This window comes from Paramormyrops kingsleyae, chromosome 3 (assembly GCF_048594095.1).
Source record: "Paramormyrops kingsleyae isolate MSU_618 chromosome 3, PKINGS_0.4, whole genome shotgun sequence".
NCBI lineage: Eukaryota > Metazoa > Chordata > Actinopteri > Osteoglossiformes > Mormyridae > Paramormyrops > Paramormyrops kingsleyae.
This window is the reverse complement of record NC_132799.1, coordinates 27,042,200-27,061,737: the sequence shown is the minus strand read 5'-3', so window position 1 is coordinate 27,061,737 and position 19,538 is coordinate 27,042,200. Positions and strand designations below refer to the sequence as shown.

General features: G+C 45.4%; 3 protein-coding genes across 11 annotated transcripts in view; 2 read left to right on the top strand and 1 right to left on the bottom strand.

Moving 5' to 3' along the window:
* Window positions 1-1,772, top strand: part of LOC111857253 (FYVE, RhoGEF and PH domain-containing protein 4-like) — a 32,858-nt gene extending 31,086 nt beyond the window's left edge. For all 5 annotated transcript variants that reach the window (XM_023837916.2, XM_023837930.2, XM_023837940.2 and 2 more), the window contains one exon: window positions 34-1,772. In XM_023837916.2, the coding sequence (XP_023693684.2) occupies window positions 34-294 (261 nt within the window). In that variant the 3' untranslated portion in view covers window positions 295-1,772. The remainder of the gene's footprint in view (window positions 1-33) is intronic.
* A 4,970-nt stretch (window positions 1,773-6,742) lies between these two features.
* bida (BH3 interacting domain death agonist) lies at window positions 6,743-10,873 on the top strand. Of its 2 annotated transcripts, none has more exons than XM_072710001.1 (5): window positions 6,743-6,968; window positions 7,452-7,739; window positions 8,397-8,533; window positions 8,705-8,921; window positions 9,263-10,873. In XM_072710001.1, exons 2-4 carry the CDS (start codon window positions 7,508-7,510, stop codon window positions 8,900-8,902), a joined length of 567 nt encoding a protein of 188 aa, XP_072566102.1. In that variant the 5' UTR covers window positions 6,743-6,968; window positions 7,452-7,507; the 3' UTR covers window positions 8,903-8,921; window positions 9,263-10,873. The 2 variants fall into 2 exon arrangements, with proteins under 2 accessions (XP_072566102.1, XP_072566103.1); XM_072710002.1 differs by lacking the exon at window positions 6,743-6,968 and adding an exon at window positions 7,015-7,094.
* LOC111857903 (bcl-2-like protein 13) lies at window positions 9,911-19,535 on the bottom strand. 4 transcript variants are annotated; one of them, XM_023839147.2, is made up of 7 exons: window positions 19,489-19,535; window positions 17,184-17,349; window positions 16,494-16,589; window positions 16,048-16,204; window positions 15,529-15,601; window positions 15,311-15,439; window positions 9,911-13,425 (listed from the first exon to the last, which is right to left on the bottom strand). In XM_023839147.2, exons 2-7 carry the CDS (start codon window positions 17,311-17,313, stop codon window positions 12,658-12,660), a joined length of 1,353 nt encoding a protein of 450 aa, XP_023694915.2. In that variant the 5' UTR covers window positions 17,314-17,349; window positions 19,489-19,535; the 3' UTR covers window positions 9,911-12,657. The 4 variants fall into 4 exon arrangements, with proteins under 4 accessions (XP_023694915.2, XP_023694933.2, XP_023694907.2 ...); XM_023839165.2 differs by lacking the exon at window positions 19,489-19,535 and adding an exon at window positions 18,530-18,693 and having other exon boundaries at window positions 17,190-17,349; XM_023839139.2 differs by lacking the exon at window positions 19,489-19,535 and adding an exon at window positions 18,530-18,691.
* Between the last annotated feature and the right edge of the window lie 3 nt (window positions 19,536-19,538).

Here is a 19,538-nt window from a genome sequence, read left to right as displayed (position 1 = left end):
AATCCTGGGACTGCCCCCTCCCTCCTCACACAGGACGTGAAGGCACAGTCCACCGTCCCTCTACTCGGCTACACGGTGGAGGACTCGCCCCGTCCACCGGACCCCCCCATCAGCTTTCGACTGACCCAGTCCAAGTCCATCCACAGCTTCGCCGCCGAGACAGACGAGCTGAAGCAGCGCTGGCTGAGAGTGATCCGCGTGGCCGTGACGGGGGGGGAACCAGAGCAGGCGCCCCCGCCCAGTAACGGAAGCGTGGCCGATAGCGTCCATGAGGGGGGCGGAGATGGAGTCTGAGAGCCACGACCCCTCCAAGGACAGCCGGATGGCAGCTGGATCCCGTCTTTCCTACAACCTCCTTCCAAATGCATGGAGGGATGCCCCCCCCCCCCCAACAAAACCCACATCCCTTCCTCCCACCACCCCTGTCTGCGTTCAGCAATGCTGTCATACTGTTGCCCTGGAAACAAACTCATTCATTTGACACTAGAGATGGTGGACCACAGGAAGTATCCTCCCCTTCGGCACAATGGGGCGGTGGTCGTGGGGTGGTGGTCGTGGGGTGGTGGTGTCTGAGGACTCTTGGCCCCACCTGAGGCTGGTGCTTCTCCACTACAGTGCCTGTCTGACTGAGACATTTGCATCCACTCATAGCTTTGGTGCTGCAGCTGGAAGCTGGGATATGCAGATCACAGGTTCCTGAAGAGGACAGGCGTGCGTGTGTGTGTGTGTGTGTGTGTGTGTGTGTGTGTGGGTGTGTGTGTGTGTGTGGGTGCTCACTGCCTGTTTTAACGGCACGTGACCCCCCTCCCACAGGATTTGGAGAGTCAATGATGAGACACTGGATGAGATTCTTCCCCCCCCGTCACCCCATGTGTGGTATGCTCCTCTGCCTTACAGTCCCCTTTATCGACCGGAGCATGTTCCACAACGACGTGTGATAGGGGATGATTTTTTCAGAAAAAGTATAAGGATGCCTCTAATCATGTCCTGCAATGCCAGCATCTAAATATTATGTCCATTTTTAAAGATTTTTTTATTAAGATAAAAATAATACTAGAGTACGTAGGGATGAAGCTTACGAACAGCCAACTGGTCTGCCAAGAAGCTGTGAGGAATTATGGGTAAGTTATGACAGCACATTTTATAAGATGTGATTTCCACTGAGTTAGTGCTTCTTAATAAAAAGACACACAAGCTGGGAAATCACAGCAACAAGTGACTGGATTATCATCATGTCAATCACTGGGTCTGCTGCTTTTAATAATCATTTTTAATTGTGTAGTTGGTTGGGTCCCCCCCCCCCCCAAGCTGGAACTACATGTATATGTTATTGTATAACCAACATACATGCTATCATAAGAAATCCTGTTTCAAATATGTGGAAATGCGGGTCATTTTACGCACAGGGTTTCCAGATGTGGTTGTGACGTATAATAATTCTGATAATAGGACAGATGCTGCAGCTGAACAGAACACAGGCCATCTGATGACAGCTATGTGAGGAATCGACATGTAAATGTTTCTAAATACTGTAATTATTGTATTATTTAATATAATTTATAGCATACACGCATGAATGGAAATACATTGATGTACATAGTGTTTTATTTTATCCCTGCTCTTCTGCTGTATCTCCATAGCATCCAATTGTGAGTATTACGTTAAGTTCAATTTTTTTTTTCGTTATTGTCCATTTTCCACTTTTTGTCATTGTCCATTGAAGCATTTTTGTTCTAAAAACCCCTTTTTTAATTAAAAGCTTTTTTGTAGTCTGGGCTGAAGTTGGTTCTAAATGTTTTAACGTCTAGGAATACTAGAAGATAATACTGAGTGTTAAATTTTCTCTGTGTGTGTGTGTGTGTGTGTGTGTGTGAGAGAGAGAGAGAGCAAGCAAGCTCATGGCCGTTTGTTAAACAGCACAACAATCCTCTCCATTAGATCTGAATGTAAAACCACATTTGTACGCACACTCATTTTTCCCAAAACATCTAAAAAAATGTATGCACTTTTTACTTTAAAATGTATCTTGTAAAAAAATATAAGGAAAAAAATAATGACGATAATAAAAACAAGATCAACTGTCACCCGGTTATAGGAATCTTCTTGTAAGCAAATCCAGCACTAGGAAGCCAGCGTACACTATCCGAAGTTAAATTGGCTTGCTAAGTCAGTGTCCATCCAGAATGGCGCATTTTGAGTTGACCGCCACGTACGGGTAGGTACCCAGACCCATGTCGAAAGAGTCGCGCCAATGGAAGTTCAAAATGCTTGATCGTCACGTAGTACATGTAGACTTCAGATAGTTCCAGAAAGTGCTTGGAGGGCAATTTGAATACATTAAATACAGAGAAACAACAGAGAGGTTCGGGCAGCATTGTTGGCATCAGCAGGTGGTGTAATGTTTACTTGGATAACCTTCAACTAAGTTCCATAGTTCCGATATGCCCATGTCCGGTTCCAGCCGGTTACCCCACGCGCTGTGAAGTTTGCCTGCAGCTTTGGGGAAACTCATGCTTCTCATTTGCTGAATAAAATATATCACGTCTTCGTTTGTTACAGTGCTCACAGAAAGTCTTTGGGTGCTTACGAAATTCAGTAACAATATTGCAAATGTACTGGTTTTATAACAAAAATCATTTCATTCATTTGTTTAAATGAATGAAATATCTATCAAATGATTTAAAATATCTATCAAAATAAAACATTAATTTCAGGTAGTAATAAACTGAAACCCAAATTATAGTTCTGAAAGTTAAGAAGTTCATTGACATTTACTCATTGGGTGCTTTGCAATAACATAAAACATGAAACATTTGTCTTTAGATTAGGTCAGAGATATCGATTAGTCAGTGATGACAATTGTGATTAATAGCACAATGGCAAGGTCAGAATTGAATGAGTCAGTCAAACAAACAAAAAATTATGACACAAAAAGAAAGTTCCTGCGTGGAAAATATGTGCAAATATGTCAAGCATTGCTGGTCAATTGATTTTTGTTATGCAACCAATAAATTAGCAACGTTATGACAAAATTATGCAAGCGTCCCATGACATTCTGTGAGTCCTGTACGTGGTACACACACAGACATGACATGACACACAGTGTTATGACCAGCAATGACAGAGGAGGCAGACCCCGTAATGCGGTAGTGAACTGGTTTAATAAGTAATCCTGAAAGGAACACAGCCAAAGGGTAAATCCAAAATCGTAGTCGGGGGGCAGACAAGGAGTTGGTGTCTGGGAAAGTCAGTCCTACGTGGAGAGATGGAACAGGACGACGATGGGAAGGGAGGAACGAAGCGGATGGGGTAGCAGGGCAGGACGGAGCAAGCAGACAGGGTAGGCAGGAGAAGGCAGGTCGATGGGGCAGGCATGACAGGCAGGGCAGGACACAGCAAGTAGGGCAATCGGGGAGAACAAAAGACAGAATTGCTTAGTAAGGTACATTAGAATAATGGCAACAATACTTGGCACCGAGCCTCTGGTCTCGCCAGCTTAAGAAGTGATTAAGATTAGCCGACAATTGTCTGCAGGTGCTTGGTCCCGCCCGTGTGGGCATGACACACTGACACTGGACAATCTTAGATAATGCTATTAATTTATAAAGCACTGAATGGTCTTGCACCAGAATATTTTAGAGATGCTACAACCCAAGCAACAGGATATCTATTAGTACCTAGAGTAGAAAGAACTACAGCAGACTGCAGAGCGTTGTCTTACAGTGCTCTGCAGCTCTGGAATGGTCTTCCGGCAAATGTGCTAAAAACACACTTGTTTACTCTAGCTTATAGGGACTCTAGTTCTAGCTCTAGCTCTAAGTGTCCGCTTACTCCTAGATAGACATATAGTGTGAGCAGTGCTTGAAGTGGGAAAAAATAAGTGCAGGAACTCTAATTTTCCGACATTTGACATTTGTGCGGTGGAAAAAAAATCAAGTCTTTAGGATGTGTTGGTTCAAAAACTATTTTAATTTAATCATTCTTCCAAGCAATAACCTATAGGCATAGGCTACTTTTTTCTAATTCACAAATGGAATACTGAAAAACCATTAAAACAACATGAACCAGACCAGTGTGATACTTGTAGGCCTAACAAGACTAGGGCTAAAGCTGATGCGATTGGTTGGGACTCAGTGGATGCATATGATACGGCACTGTCGTGGCTCATGGGTAATGTAGTCTTTTATCGGTCTTGTGATATTGTCTATTGTCGGGCCACTGTCGCTGCGTCGGATCAGTTTCAGTAAGTACCGGAACGCAGAAATAAGTAGCGGAACCCAAAAGACGAAAATACAGAAGTTCCGGAACTGCGTTCCGCTGCGTTCCGGCCCACTTCAAGCACTGAGTGTGAGGTGTAGAGCTGCGTGACTTTGGATGAACTGAACTGTCGGTGCTGTCACTATAGCTTCACACTCGTATATGAATTTGGAGTGCTGACGTTCCGGGACCCCCCCCCCCCATGCATGAGCTCCCACCTGCCTCTCCCTCCTACTTATAGAACTTTTCCACTGACATACAGGAACCGAGCCGGTGTTCTGTTGACCAATGGTACCTATCAAGACGTACTATCGAGCCTTCCTGCGCATGTGCAGTTCCACAGTTTTGGGATTAGGGTTAGGTTTTAGGGGTTTTTTGGGGTTAGGGTTAGGGCTATCGATTAGCACTACGGTAGCCTAACTCGACGAAGTAGCTCAACTCAACAGAACACCGGGTTTGGAGAGCGACAGTGACGTAAAACCGAAGAGATGCTTATTGTTCATACGGTGTACATCATGATGTATTATGTGCTAATTTCCGAATTTTCTAGCACATCTGTGAGAATCGCCGTATTATGTCAATATGATTTGCTTGTCACTGGGGCTGTACCCTTGTTATTGCACCTTTTAAGGTACAGAAATTGACTTTGATAACATCCCAAATGTACAAGCAGTATTAATGTATCACCAATTACCTTAAAAGGTGCAATTACCTACATCTAAGGCTACAACTGGCAGAACGTTGAGGGTACAACCCCAGTGACAAATAAAGGTACAATGTCATCCTTTCGAGAGGAGGTAGCAACTGAGTGTCGTTTAATACAATAAATCTAATTAGGCACTTGCAGAAACATCACAAGTAATACTGCGAAATCGGGAGAAGAATGTAGCGACTGTATGTGTATATATATTTAAATATGCATTAAATGATCGGAATCGGCAGATATAAATATTGAATGGATCGGATCGGGGTGCCATCCGACTAATTAGGGATGCTTTTAAAAGTTACAACTCGAAGCTTCTGAGTTTGTTCTTTACTAAACGACGAGTGAGTAACCAAGATTAAGACTGGGGTTTGGAGGCACGCTTCCTGCAGTCGGCAATTTCCGTTAAATATCTACATTTGCAGGACAGGAAAACGGCCGAGTCGGGATAAGAGGTATACATGTTCACGTGAAGAAGAATAAATACGCTCTAGACAAGCGTGCTTTCTGAGCACGTGTACAACTCATATATCTTCCTCTGGATATGACATATAAATATAATGCAGAATACCTTGTTTATCAGGGAAAATGTGGACTCTAAACGTAACTTTATGGACTTCTAAACTAATTTCAATTAAACTGTTACATAGATCATGTAAATATATAATTGATTTTGCACCGTCCAGTCACGTGATTTATTGTAAGTGTATGTTTTTCTCTATCAGTGCGGACAATATAAAAGGGGAAGTGGATTTAAAAGTCAGGGATTTTCAGCCTGTTATCTAATATTGTTCAAAGTGTAGCGGTCGGTTCTGTCAGAGGTGAAAGCACTCGTGATGCTCTATGTTCTTTAATGTGCATTGCACAATATGCAGGCCCTATGTCAGGGCTGCCCAACTGCAGTCCTGGAGGGCCGGAGCCCTGTGTAGCTTAGTTCTTTCCCTGTTCCACCATAAATGATTCAGCTCAACAGCTATGTGGTAATTAGCACAAGGAATTCAATCAGGTGTGTTAAATGAGGGGAAACCCAAAGATGTGCAGGGCTCCAGCCCTCCAGGACTGGAGTGGGGCACCCCTGCCCTATGTCATAAACTATAAGACCAGATACTCAACAGTCTATTTTCTAAAATTTAAACTCCCAGCCATCCGTCTTCCATCCCAGTCAGGGAGTAGGCAGTGCTGCCATCAGAACTACTGTACTTTGGTTTAACAGGGATGCAAATATAGGCCATTTAATAACTAAAAAAAGATTAAGATCACTCATAATCATGTCGTGTGTAAATGTTTGGATAGTTTGTACCTCAGAGGTGGGGACTCAGACGTAAGTCATAAATTTGATTACTTGTGATTGCACTCTGCAAAATGATGGAAAGACTTGGACTCGACTTGGACTTGAGGGCAAATGCAAGACTTGTCTCGGACTGCAATCTTTGACTCAAGACTTGCCAAGGAATGACTTGTTCCCATACCTGTTGTGCCTGGTGCTGTGGAAAGCCAGCTCCACACATTGATCTGTTTGTGCCCTTAAAATCAACCTCTGGTTAGTCAGGCCTTGAAACGCTTGGTCCAGAATAATCCTTTTAATGCATTGTGCTTTTTCATTATAAAGGCATTTATCTCTACAAACATTTCGATTAAATTCATATTTATTATTACGGGTGAGTTTGCAAAGCATCATTCAAGAAAAGCTGCCAGAATGCTGCAAGGTTCTTTTGATAGCATCGTCTAGCTCGAGAGAGGAGCGGCAGAAATTCCCTATGACCACGTGCTGCGCTTCGGCCCGCCCACCGGCCTTTTTTTCACCATCGTTCCTTCGTTTCTACTGAAGGCGGTGAACAAACTCCTGAGCAGAATTTCATAAGAAATATAACTATATGGTTCGCGCCTCCCCCGTCAGATAATCTTTTTTGGGGGGGCTTCTAAGTCCGCTATTTAATGCAAACACGTTACTCAAGTATCTGGAGTCTCGTGGGTCTTTTGAAGATCTCTGTCGTCCTCCCGTTAGACGGTAAGTTGTATATATTTTTATTTACTTGTAGCAATTGGCGTTTGACGTCATAATGAAGACTTGAAGTTGCTCCCGAGTTCCGTTTTTTTACCACAGCATAGTTGTTAAAGGTTTCGCTGTTTAACGGTACAAACTGATCAAACTTTTTTCTCCTCAGTAGTTAGCCGTTCAAACTTTTTATTTTTTTTAACTTTCTTTTCTTCGTTTGCTTAAGTAGAATCGTCATGAGATTTTGTTGCTGATATAAACTTAGCTGCCGAAGTTTTAAATAGTCATCGAGTTGCGATTTCGTATGGATCCGACGCTAATGGCTAGGCTAATTTGGGGCTAGTGATCGTCCGCGGTAAAAGTCGGCTTTAACAGTTTGACTAGTTCATGTCGGCACGCGACGTGCCGCACTTGCCGGCAACTACTGGAAGTTAATCCGAGTTATAAGTGTGTGATAGTTAAAGATGTTTTTCTCTTGGGCTGTATGGATGACAGCCTAGCCGGGTGCCGTGGGCCGATCGCGCTGAGCCGGAGGAAAGCGGCGGCGAGCTATGGACCAGGAGACGGACCCCCGCACCGCCCTGCTCCTCTTCTGCTTCCTTGAAGACGGCAGCTCTGATAACAAGGACCTCCAGGAGGAGCTGACCACCCTGAAGTCCTGCCTCACGCCCTCCTGTGGGATCCCTGCGGAGGAGGATGATGTGCAGTCTGATGGACACATCTGCTGCAATCCCAGGCAGTACCTGGATGAGCTGCAACCTCAGGCACTTCCCCTGCAGCGAGGTGAGAGGTAGGGGGCCGCGGGGCTCTCGAGGTCAGGATGCACTGCCAGAAGCGAGATGGATTTGATTTTCCCGCCTTGTGTGATAATCATGGTGTGGTCTTGTCTGGTCATGGTGCTGACGTTTCATTGTCTTGTCACCAAAAAAATAATATGAGAATTTTATTACTCAAAGAAGACCATATTCGTTATTCTAGATGAGGTTTTTATTTAGCTTTTAGTCATTTAATATTTTTAGTTTCACAACTGATTTGTTAGTTTGGTGATGTTTGTAATGACTGGGAAAACTAGATATTCCACATATGTGTAATAAACATTAAGTTCAAAATTTTTTTAGACCTTAGTTTCAGGATGTGTTGCTACAAGATTCAGACAGATGAGGAAAATAAGGTATATGAGACCAAGGCAGGCAGGGCAGGACTGTATTAATTTAGAGCTCAGATGGAACAAGTAAGCAGTTGGGACAGTTCAGGTCCACTCTGCTGGTGTTTAAATAGGGAGGTTCTGGTCTTCTCATACAGCATTGTTTGTTTCAGTGGAAAGTAACAGGAAGTATAGATTTAGGCATCTGCCTTCTCTGTTTTGTGACATCAAATTTAGTCTCGCCTGTGAAAGCTCTGCCAATTGGTTGCTACGGTAATAATTGCCAAACTCTCCAGGTGATATCATAGATGAGGAGGCTGTGAGAATTGTGGCAGGTGAACTCGTTCAAATCGCTGATCAGCTGGAGAGGACAGTCATCTTCCAAGCTACCTTCTGGAACCTATTCAGGAATTTGCAGAACCGTCCTGAGGAGGTTTGTATGTGTGTGTGAGAGAGGGAGGTTGGTGTGGGGTAATAGCTTGCACTTTTTAAAAGCCAGATGATCTGGTAAATATATAAGAGCAGAGTCTCCCAGAAATGAACAGTTTTCCACCCTGTTCCGATTGGTACCATGTGACCTGGCTCCATCCTATGTCCTGTGAAGAATTGGAAGTTCTGCCTTTCCCGTGAGGTTGAGAAGATGCTTCATGGAGGTCTGACCCAAAGCCTGGACCAGCTCCCCAAAGAGCGTCTCATGCTTGCCTTAACATTCACCTTCGTCAAGGGTGTGTGCCAGCATGCTCCCAATATGCTCCAGCGCCTCTTCCGCACAGCGCTGCAGTACGTCCATAACTTCTCGTGACTCCACGTGCATTGAGGAGGTAAGGCCTCCTGTTGGACCTCGAGGGTGCAGTATTGCATAGTTGGTTACCCTACCACATACCAGTTCCAGCCCCATTCTAATTACTTGGTTTGGGGGCCGTTTTGCCACAATGGACACTTATCTTGTTAGCGCAATGACTGAAAAGTATTTGGCAAATCTTTTTCAAACTTTTGTATTGGTGAAGATTTTTGGGTGGGTGGGGGTGACAGCCGTCTGGGGAGTACATTGTTGTTGCTCTGAAAGCATCTAGGTTGTAGAATGCAGATGTAATAGCTGCGTCTGCCCCTGTGCGGTGAACTGGTCACATGACCTGTAGTTTCTCTCTCTCTCTCTCGACAGAGGCAAGTTCTGAAGTATCCGTGCAGATTTTTTCACACGGATAAAGGGGGATTTGATGATCATCAGTTTTCTTCTTACTTTTCAAGTTTACCATTTCTTATGGACCCCACGTTCATTAAGTCTTCTTTTCAGTGGTTCTTGAAATTGCTACTCTGTTCCAATTCACTACCTGCAAATTACAGCTAGCGCTTATTTAGATAGTGTGGTTCCATTTTTAATGGCTGATCTGTAAACGAATATGTAATCTATCAAACGGGTGCTTGTTTTGACTCATTACAAAACTCTGAAACATGAGCAGGATTGCACAACACCAATACTGCAAGATATCATCTTTGATCAGATGTTTCCTGTGATGGGAAACTGAAAAATACCATTCACACTTTTCCCCCTTTTTATCTCTCCTCCGCTGCGTGGCTTAATGGCCTGAGCGGCCTCCCGACATTCCCGACTCCCCGGTTGGGCACGGTGAGTGGTTCAGTGGGCCAAGTCTCTGTGCCGGTGATCGAAAGATCGCCGGTTCAAGCCCCAGCAGAAGTTGCGTGTCTGTGGGCCCTTGAACAAGGCCCTTAACCCCAAGTTCCAGGGGTGCTACATGTTGGCTGACCCTGTGCTGTGACCCCCCCCTCCCGAGCTATGGAGAGCAAGATAGAGGCGGCAAAGAGAAGCATTTTATTGTACAGTGGTATCTCAGTTCTCAAACTCATTGAAACTCGAATTTCTAAAAAGTCGAACCAACCAGTTCGAAAAAAAATTACCTAGAGCTCGATCTGAATCTCAGAAGTCAAACCGTGAACCCCGACCTAAGATAACTTGTACGCGTGGGGAAATGAGTCACGTGGCACATCTCTCAGCGGAAACAAAGGGTAACGCTTCAGTCTCAGCCTTGCATTCTCTGTGATAGCATCGTGCATGTTTACACTAGTTGAATACATATTTAGACAGTAAAAATACATTTATACAATGACAGTAACAGTAATTATAATAAAATACATTTAAAAATAAAGATTTCTTTTAAATATTAATAATAAACCATTAATACATTTAATTATAATAATATTGTCGGGCCGAGCGGAGACGGAACGGAGACAAAGGCGCAGACGTCAGAGTATCGGGGAATACGGGGTTTAATTACAGGTATAGCAGGCAAAACGCAGACGGACAATACAATAACCGGACTGGGGAAACAAACTGAAACGCAAACGAAATGCAGAGGACTCGTGACAACAACCAGAAACAGCTGATCACACAGGGATTCCACATGGGGTTAACAAGGGGGCGTGGCACACGGAAGGAGCAGACGATCGTGGCAGGACACATTGTTTGGATACATTTATTTTCTTACTTTACAAATGACTGTTTTGATAAATGTGCTTTGATGTGTTTAGTATAGTATATGCTCTTCTTGTTTCATCTGGTTCATTTTGTGTTTAAATGCTAAAAAAAAAAAAACATATTTTGGTGTAAGTTTTTGGGGCTGGGAACCAATTATCCATTATTTCTTATGGGGAAAATTCGATCAGAACTTTAACTTTTTAGGATTCGATCCGTAGTTCTGAGGTACCACTGTACTTGTACTTACGCAATTGGAAAATAAAGAATTACTGTAATCAATTTTCATTGCAATGACTCAAGTGATTCTTAGATAACTGTAGTGTTTACAGTGATACTAAATGTGGGACGTAACACTCGTTTTATTTGTGGTTTTCCAAATGCCAGCACTTCATACTTACTGCTGGTTTTCAAGTTTATAGTCTAAAAATGGGTACAAATACCTGTATTCCAGGAAGTATTGCCTCATTGGCCCACTTTGCGACACAGATTCTCAAAAGGGCTGTAATGCACTTGGGTGGGGCTACTCAGCCCAGTCCCCAGGTACGGTCCACATTTTCCCTCTGCACACCTGAACCAAAGAACAACAACGAATAGCTGGTACAGGTGTGCTGGGAGCTGGAAGGGAACAAGAATGTGGACTGCTGGGGGGAGGGTCCCTGAGGACTGGGTCGAGATGTGCTGCTCTTCAGGAAAGCTGAGCTCACGTGGTTCCAAGCCACAGCCCCATCAGGCAGCCTGGGCCGTGACACAGCAGTATGCTGCAGTCATACTAGCTGGGTCAGATCTATCGAAAATTTCTAGAAAGCATCCCCAGGTAACATAGCTGGTATAAACTGTACTGTACGTACCAAACCATGACATTTATTAAGGTATTTTCAGACCACTGAAGAAAAAAAAAAAAAAGTCAGCCATTTTAACTTCAATCCTGTATTTACATGTGTGGCCGAGCTCAGGAGAAGAGTCAAGAAGTAGAGGCTTTTACAACCATGAGGTCCTAAACTCAGTCAGAAGAAACCATCTCCATCCTTTCTGTGGGCTAAAAGACCAATGTTTTATGGCATAAGAATCATAATCAACCATTCATAGATAAAATATAGATAGACCCCCTAACCTGTCTCCTTCGTTTGGTTCTTCATTTTGCTTTGAGCACAGATGGCCAAACTGTCATGCTTCAGCTGTCATAATTGGGGGGGGGGGGGATGGGGGTGGGTTAGAATGTGTCAACTGGACTGGAAACTACCGATGCAGTGAAGTGCAGTGCCGAGCTCTGGTCGCTGCGCGGCTCTGACGCGGGGATCTGCCTCCCGGACTCTCCGTTAACGTCACGCTGAGCACAGATGTCAGTACCGGACAGGAAGGATGTGGGTCGCTTCACAGTACGGGGTCAGCCCAGTCTTCTTTCCTCTGGTTGTTTGCCACATACCTTAAGGCTGCTGATTGCTGCCCCCCACATCCTTTGCCGTGGGGCTTAAAAAAAAAAAAAAAAAAACCTGAGGGAAAGTGTAACATCCCCCATGTGACACTAGCGGCGCGGACAAGCTTTAGCATGGAGGGCAAAGAAAAAATAAAAAGAAAGACAGAAGGAAGTGACGTAGTGCGGCGATGGCCACCAGGGGGCTACGGACTCCTGCATCCTTGGATAGTCAAGCCCAAAACAGACGAGCCAAGATCAGAAGCCAGACCGGAGGGGAACGCAGATACGGCCGTGGTGTGGCGGGCAGAACGGGACTCCAGTATGGGCCACGTAGATTCCAGTTCCTGCAGGTAAAATCTCACTTCCCGTTTTGCATGACCCAAACAACCCCTCCTCTCTCAAAGTCTTTCAGTAGAGACACACATGGTATGTAAGGACCAGAAAACTACCCAGAAATCCCCGCCAGAAGCCCCAGGGGGAGGGGAAGACCCAGCAAGGGTCACAGGCAAACAAAGACAGAAACGCTCCAGACATGAGCCATGTTTTGAGCTGACTTAGGGAGGCACAAAACAATCCTGATGTTAAATAAAACTCAATAAGCTCCTCCCCAGTGTATGGGCTGTGCAGCACCCCCAGTCACCCCACGCTACTACTTCTTCCTGAAGACCATGGCTCCATAAACCACTACTGCAGCAATGGCCACCAGGGCGGCGCCACTGCACAGAAGCATGGGGAGCTCAGAGGGCCTGGATGGTTTGGGCTTGGGCGGGATCTCCTCGGGTGGAGCTGCGTGGGGCTTGCCGGCTACTGCTGCCACGGACTCCTGCGTACTCTCCTGCTGCGGCTTCGCGAAGGCCTCTGGCTTTGCTGCTAGCAAGGGGGCAGGGACAGGGGGCTTTGGTTCTGGAACAGAAAGGAGCACTTGAGGAGTTGGGGTTTCCTGCACTGTGAGAAGCCCCCCCACAGATAACTGGCTCTCAGGGACCACGGAGGCTTCAGTGGGAGGCTCTGCACACAGCAAAGTCCCCCCCTGCATTTCCACCAGCTCGCTCCCGCTACCCAGAATGCTCAGCATGCTCTCCTGCAGCTCCCCCTCCATAAGCTCCGCCTCCTCCCGCTCCACGTGCACGATGTCGGAGTTGGAGGAGTTGTTCTCGCTGCGCTCCTCGGCGAGCGTCGCGCCCGCATCGCTGTCCAGGCTCTTCACGTCCTCGGGTTCCGTGGAGCCCACCTGAGCCCAGGACCCTGAGCCCGTCAGGAGGCTGTCCGCCTGCCACGGCCTGTGCTCTCCTCCCTCCGCCGAGGACACCAGTGACGCGGGGGGGCTCAGCTGCTCCCCCGACAAGATGTAGATGTCGTTGGCGTCCTCAGCGACGATGACACCGGGCTCCATCTCTTCCAGGTTGAGCACGGTGCCCTAGGAAATAACAGGGTTACAGATCTGAAGTACACACACCCCCCCCCCCCCCTCCTCAAAAGCAAGAAGGTGCATGATGCGATAACACTATCACAGCGCCATGCGGGCCATATGCCATTGTGCCCCATGTGTCTGCAAAGACCCAAGATGCTCATCTTCCTTGGCGGTTGACATTTCCTGTCCAATTCCAGGTACTGGTCCCCACTCACACACAAAACCTAACAGAGCCTGCCCCTCCCCCATACCAACATTTTATTTGCATAAGTCACTTCCCCCCCGCCCCCCTCTCTTCCCTTCCATCTGTTGATGAGCATAGAAATGTTTCAATTTATACTAAAAGCAGCAGCCTATTAAACAAACAAGCCAGCTCCAGGGCTGGAAAGTTCCATTCCAGAAATTACAAATCCAGACCAAGATTTTGTTTCTACCAACCAACTGAATAGTCACAGAGCACTCAGCTGGTCGGTAAAAACAAAAGCTTGGTCTGGATTTGTAATTTCTGGACCTGAACTTTCCAGCCCTACCCAGCACTACGTGCTTGCAGGCGCAGGACTATGAAGCCGTTAGCTGGCCGTCAGACGAAATGGTGTTGGGGGAATAGGGGCTGGCAATGAGAGCCAGGCTATGGGGCTAGGAGGTGAGGCGGAGGCCCAGCATCAGTGGAAGACAAAAAAATGAATAAAGCTTTCAGTAACACACAGGAACTTAATCCTCCATAATCGATGGAGGGAGCTGGGAATCACCACCAACCTCCCTGCCTGTCAGCTACCCTATAATTAACGGAGAAGCAGGTCAGCCATTTACGAGTCAGGACTTATCAGGTTTACATCCATCTCTGGAAGGAAAAAAAAAACAAAACATTGTAACAGTGTTGGGAATACTTCTGTGCCTGTTTCATCCCTCACCAGTACGCACACAACCATGGCCAGTCAGCCACCATTTCACGATTACAACACATGGTAACTCGTGAATCAAGCGAGTTCCATGTGGTCCTGGCAGAGCTCCAATGTACACCTGACTATCCACAGGGCCTGAACTCTGCAAGCAGAGCTGGCCAGTCATGTTCACAGCCAGCAGGACGTTCTACCCAAACGAGGGCACACCCTTCCAAAAACTCGTCATGGCAATAGGTAAACAACATGATGTTATGAAGTCAAAAATTAATAAAATGGCTACATAAAATTTGGACAAATGGCTTATTAAAAAAAAAAAAATCCAGTTTCAACACCTGGAAGCCCTACCCAGCCAGGGGGACAAAAGGAGAGGACAACAGCTGGATGGGGCGGACACATGGCAGAGGTGCTCCAAGGCCCACACTGGACTCCCCCCCCCCCCCCCAACCACCACCGAACTGATTACAGTGCTAACAGAAACATGCAGATTTCACAACAACACGATGAGACAGAAGGGGAATTACACATTTGTATTTATGTAATAATGCTAAATTAATATCTTAATAATCTACCTTTACTACAAAACATTACAAATAACCATAATTATTACAAATAATGAAATACATTAACATAAAATTACACACGCCTCTCAAAGGTCAGATCCACAGCTGAGACAGAGGCTGAAAGGGCCTCCCAGTCTGCGGGGGGTGGGGGGGTGGAAGAGAGCCAGATTTACTGGAGGAAGCACACACTGCAAATTGGGTTAGCGGAAGACACGCTACTGGTTTGGTAAATCAGACGAATTGCAACATTGACGGCATTTGAATATTTTCTTGAATATGTCTCTGGCGCCACCTGATGGTGGAAATTAAAGCCAAAAAAAAGTTGCCAAAGTCCGTCAAAAATCAGACACGGCTAACTGTCAAAAGTGTGTCTGGGCGGCGACATGACGACGATCGCATCCTACAAACGCAGAGAGTGCGGGTACTCACCCATCCACCCTGCCCGATGACGAACTCCGCCTCAGCCTCCAGCAGATAGTGCATCCCCAGGGGAACCAGCTCTGTCAGGGGCTGCCCCTCCCAGAGCAAGGCCTGCAAGAGCACTAGGGGCACCAGAACCTTTTTTTTTGGGGGGGGGGGGGGGGGGTCAGATCAATAAAGATGCTGGAAATAGTGACAACTCAGAAAAAGAACACAGGCCAGCTCACCTTGTTCCAACCACCCTGAGAGTGAGAGGAGACGTTCTGCACCGCGTCCCTGTAACGCTCGTAGTCCAGGGGTCTGTTTCACAAACACAGACGGCTGCAGTTACTGTACCATGCTGTAGACAAACAGCACCAGACCAGGTACGGACCCAGTCGAATGCTTGGTGAAACTGTTGGCAATTTTCACGCAGACGCTCGAAAGGACCTTGAAGGTCCAGGAAAAATCCCTGCAGTAAAAGTTAAGTAGTTAACATATTAACGCGGGACTCCTGATGGCCGTCAGGGAATCGGCGAGCGCTGTGGTCTCGCTCCCGAGGTGTGAAGGTCACACTCTTTATACTCCACGCACACACGAGTGCGTCGTGCTGGAGTGCCGACTCACCCCTCCCTCCAGTATTTTTAGAAACCCCGGGTCAAAGAAACTCATGGAAATCCTGTTGCATAGTGTTACACCCAGTTGTCATGGCAAGTGGCTGGAGAAACCAGTGGAAAGAAAAGAACGAGAGCGCAGACAGGACTCACTCTCCCAGCAGGCCCTGCAGGGCCGCGGTAAGGTGAGAGCCCAGGTTCTGGCCCACATGGCTGCCCAGCACGGCCAGACACTCCTCTATGGAACTCTCCGGATTGGCGGGGCTGAACACCAGGGACGTGTGGCAGTCGAAGCCAGTCCTCGAGAAGGCTGAACGACAGGTGAGGACAAAAAAAAATGAACTATAAAACTGAAGTGCTACAGCGACGCCATGACTGTTTATATTCATCTGTGACACTGCCTAGACTGTGTCTTCATGCCAGAACCATGTGCAGCTGCAAGCTGACATTAAAATAGATGCCACTATCTATGATTTTTATTTATTTATTTTTTTAACTGGGGCAACACGTGAGTTTCTCACAAAACATGGCTACAGCACTGGAATGTACTGTAGGCCACATACAAATGGAACCCCCCCACGACACACACACGGCCTCACATGTTGCGATTTCCTCCTCCAGCCTCCTCAGCTCCTCCTCGACCTGCCCCTTAATCCCGCTGTGCCGTTCCTGCTCAGACTGGCTGGTGCCTGCAGCTGTGACACAGCGAGCCATTCAGATTCAGAGATCCCTACTGGCACAATGTCAGGCAGACAGTCAGTCTCTCTAACACACACACACACACACACCTGTATTCATTTCTATAGGTAAATCCCTACTCCCAACAATGACAACCCTAACCCCTACCCAGCCCTAACTTTACCCATAAGTAACCAAACAAAAAGCGAGGTTCACTTCCTGTTCGCAGAGCATCAGAATGGCCAAATCTAAGCCGTTGTTAGGCTGGTGTGATTTTTGGTTCAGAAGCAGCCACACTCCTGGGATTTTCCACACACTACTGTGTCTAGACTTTACAGAAACTGCTGTAATGGGGAAAAAAAAACCAAAAAAAAAAACAGCATTTCTGTGGCCAAAAACATACTGTTAATAAGATAAGAACAGTCAGACTAGTTAGTTTGTGGTAACAACAGTGGTGTGCGGAAAGGCATGTCACCCTTGCAGTGGTTCTGAGGGCAGGAGTAGGTCATGAGCAGTACTAGTCAGGTTTACCTGATAATAAACTGGCCATGGTGTTCACACTGTAAACAAGGTGTTCACACTGTAAACAAGGTGTGCACTTTCACCATTACCTTCACCTGTAGCAACACGTGTCCTAGGAAGACTTCTGGGTGGCTGTAGGCCCAGGTAGCTGAGGACAACATATTTGGTCTCAAAGTGGAAGCCCTCAACTACAGTGGTGGATGAGCTCGCAGCAGCCATGGAGAAATGTCAGTACACAACCACAGGGCTCTTCTCCTGAAAACAATACAATGCTCATGACTACTGGTCTTGAATTATACAGATTAAGACTCTTAAGTAAGCCTGTTTTATATCTGTGTGGTAGGGCTGTCAACTCTCAGGCATCTGGTGTTGCACTCACGCTTTCAGACCCTCACAGTCACGCAAGAAATCTTATGGCAAATCTATATTATTCCATTAGAAACCCAAAATTAGCAATATGGAAATCCTTGAGGTAGTTTGCAAACCCTACAGGCTATTTACAAGGTAATAAAACTGTTACATACATGTAAATGCCTGTGCAGACTCGAATTTAAAATCCCACGCCTGCCAGCTGACCAAAGTTGATAACCCTGATGTGGTGACAACTTACACTATCTCCACTTGGCCACAATGAGTATCCCAACAGAATATTTACTAACGATGCACAATGTCAGCTATAAGCAAAGGATATGAACCTGCAACATTTACTCTATGAATGAAGAGTGCGCGGGACGCCGCACGTGCGCACCGACGCTTACGTTTCACAGGAGAAGCGCTTTAGCTGCACGTGCAGAGCATGGCACGTAAAGCCAGTAATCTGATTTCGGTACTGCCTAAGAACTAAGTTACACTGTCCTTCCAAAATGAATGACAAATGAAAAACATCCCCCAAACACTGCACGAAAAACATCTGTACCTATTTCAAGCAATGCGAAGCCCGTTATAAGTACACTCTCTCCGCTAAGTAAATGTCCTTTCCAAGAAATGTTAAGCAGACTGAATGACAAATTATGACCAATCAAACATTAAAAATCAGTTAGACCGAGAAGCGGCTTACGGGGTAGCCTGCAAGTAAACATAAAACATTATAATACAAAATTGCAACTTTCCAATAACATCTGTTGTCCATGTTTTTCCTTTTGGGTAAATTGACTAATTATATGTCATATAATATATTACATTATAATAATAATAATATAAATATTAAACAACGCAGCAGGTTGCGAACTCCTACACAGACGCTACTCCCCGTACTGTCTCTAAACTACACCCACCTTCCTGACACTTTACCGTACTTTCTATTAAGTCGATCTCTTGGTAACCTGGGTAGCGGATCCTCTGTCCACGGCGAGAATATGAGTATGTTTTGTTTCAACACAAAACGCAAAACAAATTCAGTCCAAACAGAGAGCGCGCAAAAACAACACGGGCTCACCTTGGTGCCTATAACCTCTCTCGTCGCACTTGGTCACTTCTCTCCTAAGTGGAAAGCCCGTGTAGCCTACTTCTGACTCCCACCGGTTCCTAATTTAGAGATCAGGCAGCCATCATGCGTCCAGTAGAGACTACGCTCCTGGCTGCGCCAGTTTTAGAAGGGGTCAAAGGGCGTTCCTAAACTGTTTTATTCCTACTTCGACAAAATTTTATATAAATGCCAACGTTATTTTTCAGTCAGACGCCAGAGGCACATAAATGCATCGATCGCATAATAATGGACAAGAGGCTGTTCTGTACGGGAAAAAGTTTGTCTCATGTTTTGCAGTAACTAAAATATTGTGTACATGACGTGCATCGACACCTACAGTATCGTAACATATCAGTTACAAGAAAAGGTGACCTTGATTTTTCTCGTTTGTATTTTTATTAACTGTTTGTAAAGATTGTGTGTATGGAAGATGTCACTTCATGAAATGTCGCGATTTCTTCATTATTACATTTTATTTTACGATTTTACAATAAAACAAACACGCCTTACATCACTGGTGGTTTTAAATGCAATATTGTCTTTCTTTAATAAACGTACCCTTCTAATAGCCTAAAGACATTTCTTAATAAACCGTATTCCTCATAAAATGTGGAGTAAAGTATGCTCTTTCTATACTTTTATCAATTCCGAATAACTGATAAATATAACATTTACAGCTTACAGTTAAAACTGTGGAGTATCTGTTTTAAAGTATAAATTACGCTGGAATATGTTGACTTCATATCGGTACCCTTATGAACTGTTCAAAATTTCATTCAAATATAGTTAATAGCATGCACATGTCCATGCATAAAATGACTTTCAGCATTTTAGCTGTACTTTTGACAGCAGACTACGTAACTGGCTAATATTTTAATACGGTTTTCCGTTTCATTTTCACCGTAACTACCCCCAAAAAGTGAACTTACTGCCAGCGTGATTAACGTGTTGTCACTCAACACCCGTTACAATCCATTGA

Coding starts and splice junctions, on each gene's coding strand:
- bida (XM_072710001.1), top strand. CDS start 7,508: ATGGACCAGGAGACGGACCCCCGCACCGCCCTGCTCCTCTTCTGCTTC. Junction 7,740..8,396: donor GGCACTTCCCCTGCAGCGAG/GTGAGAGGTAGG, acceptor CAAACTCTCCAG/GTGATATCATAGATGAGGAG. Junction 8,534..8,704: donor TGCAGAACCGTCCTGAGGAG/GTTTGTATGTGT, acceptor TGTCCTGTGAAG/AATTGGAAGTTCTGCCTTTC.
- LOC111857903 (XM_023839147.2), bottom strand. CDS start 17,313: ATGGCTGCTGCGAGCTCATCCACCACTGTAGTTGAGGGCTTCCACTTT. Junction 16,590..17,183: donor ACGTGTTGCTACAGGTGAAG/GTAATGGTGAAA, acceptor GCTGTGTCACAG/CTGCAGGCACCAGCCAGTCT. Junction 16,205..16,493: donor GGAGGAGGAAATCGCAACAT/GTGAGGCCGTGT, acceptor CCTGTCGTTCAG/CCTTCTCGAGGACTGGCTTC.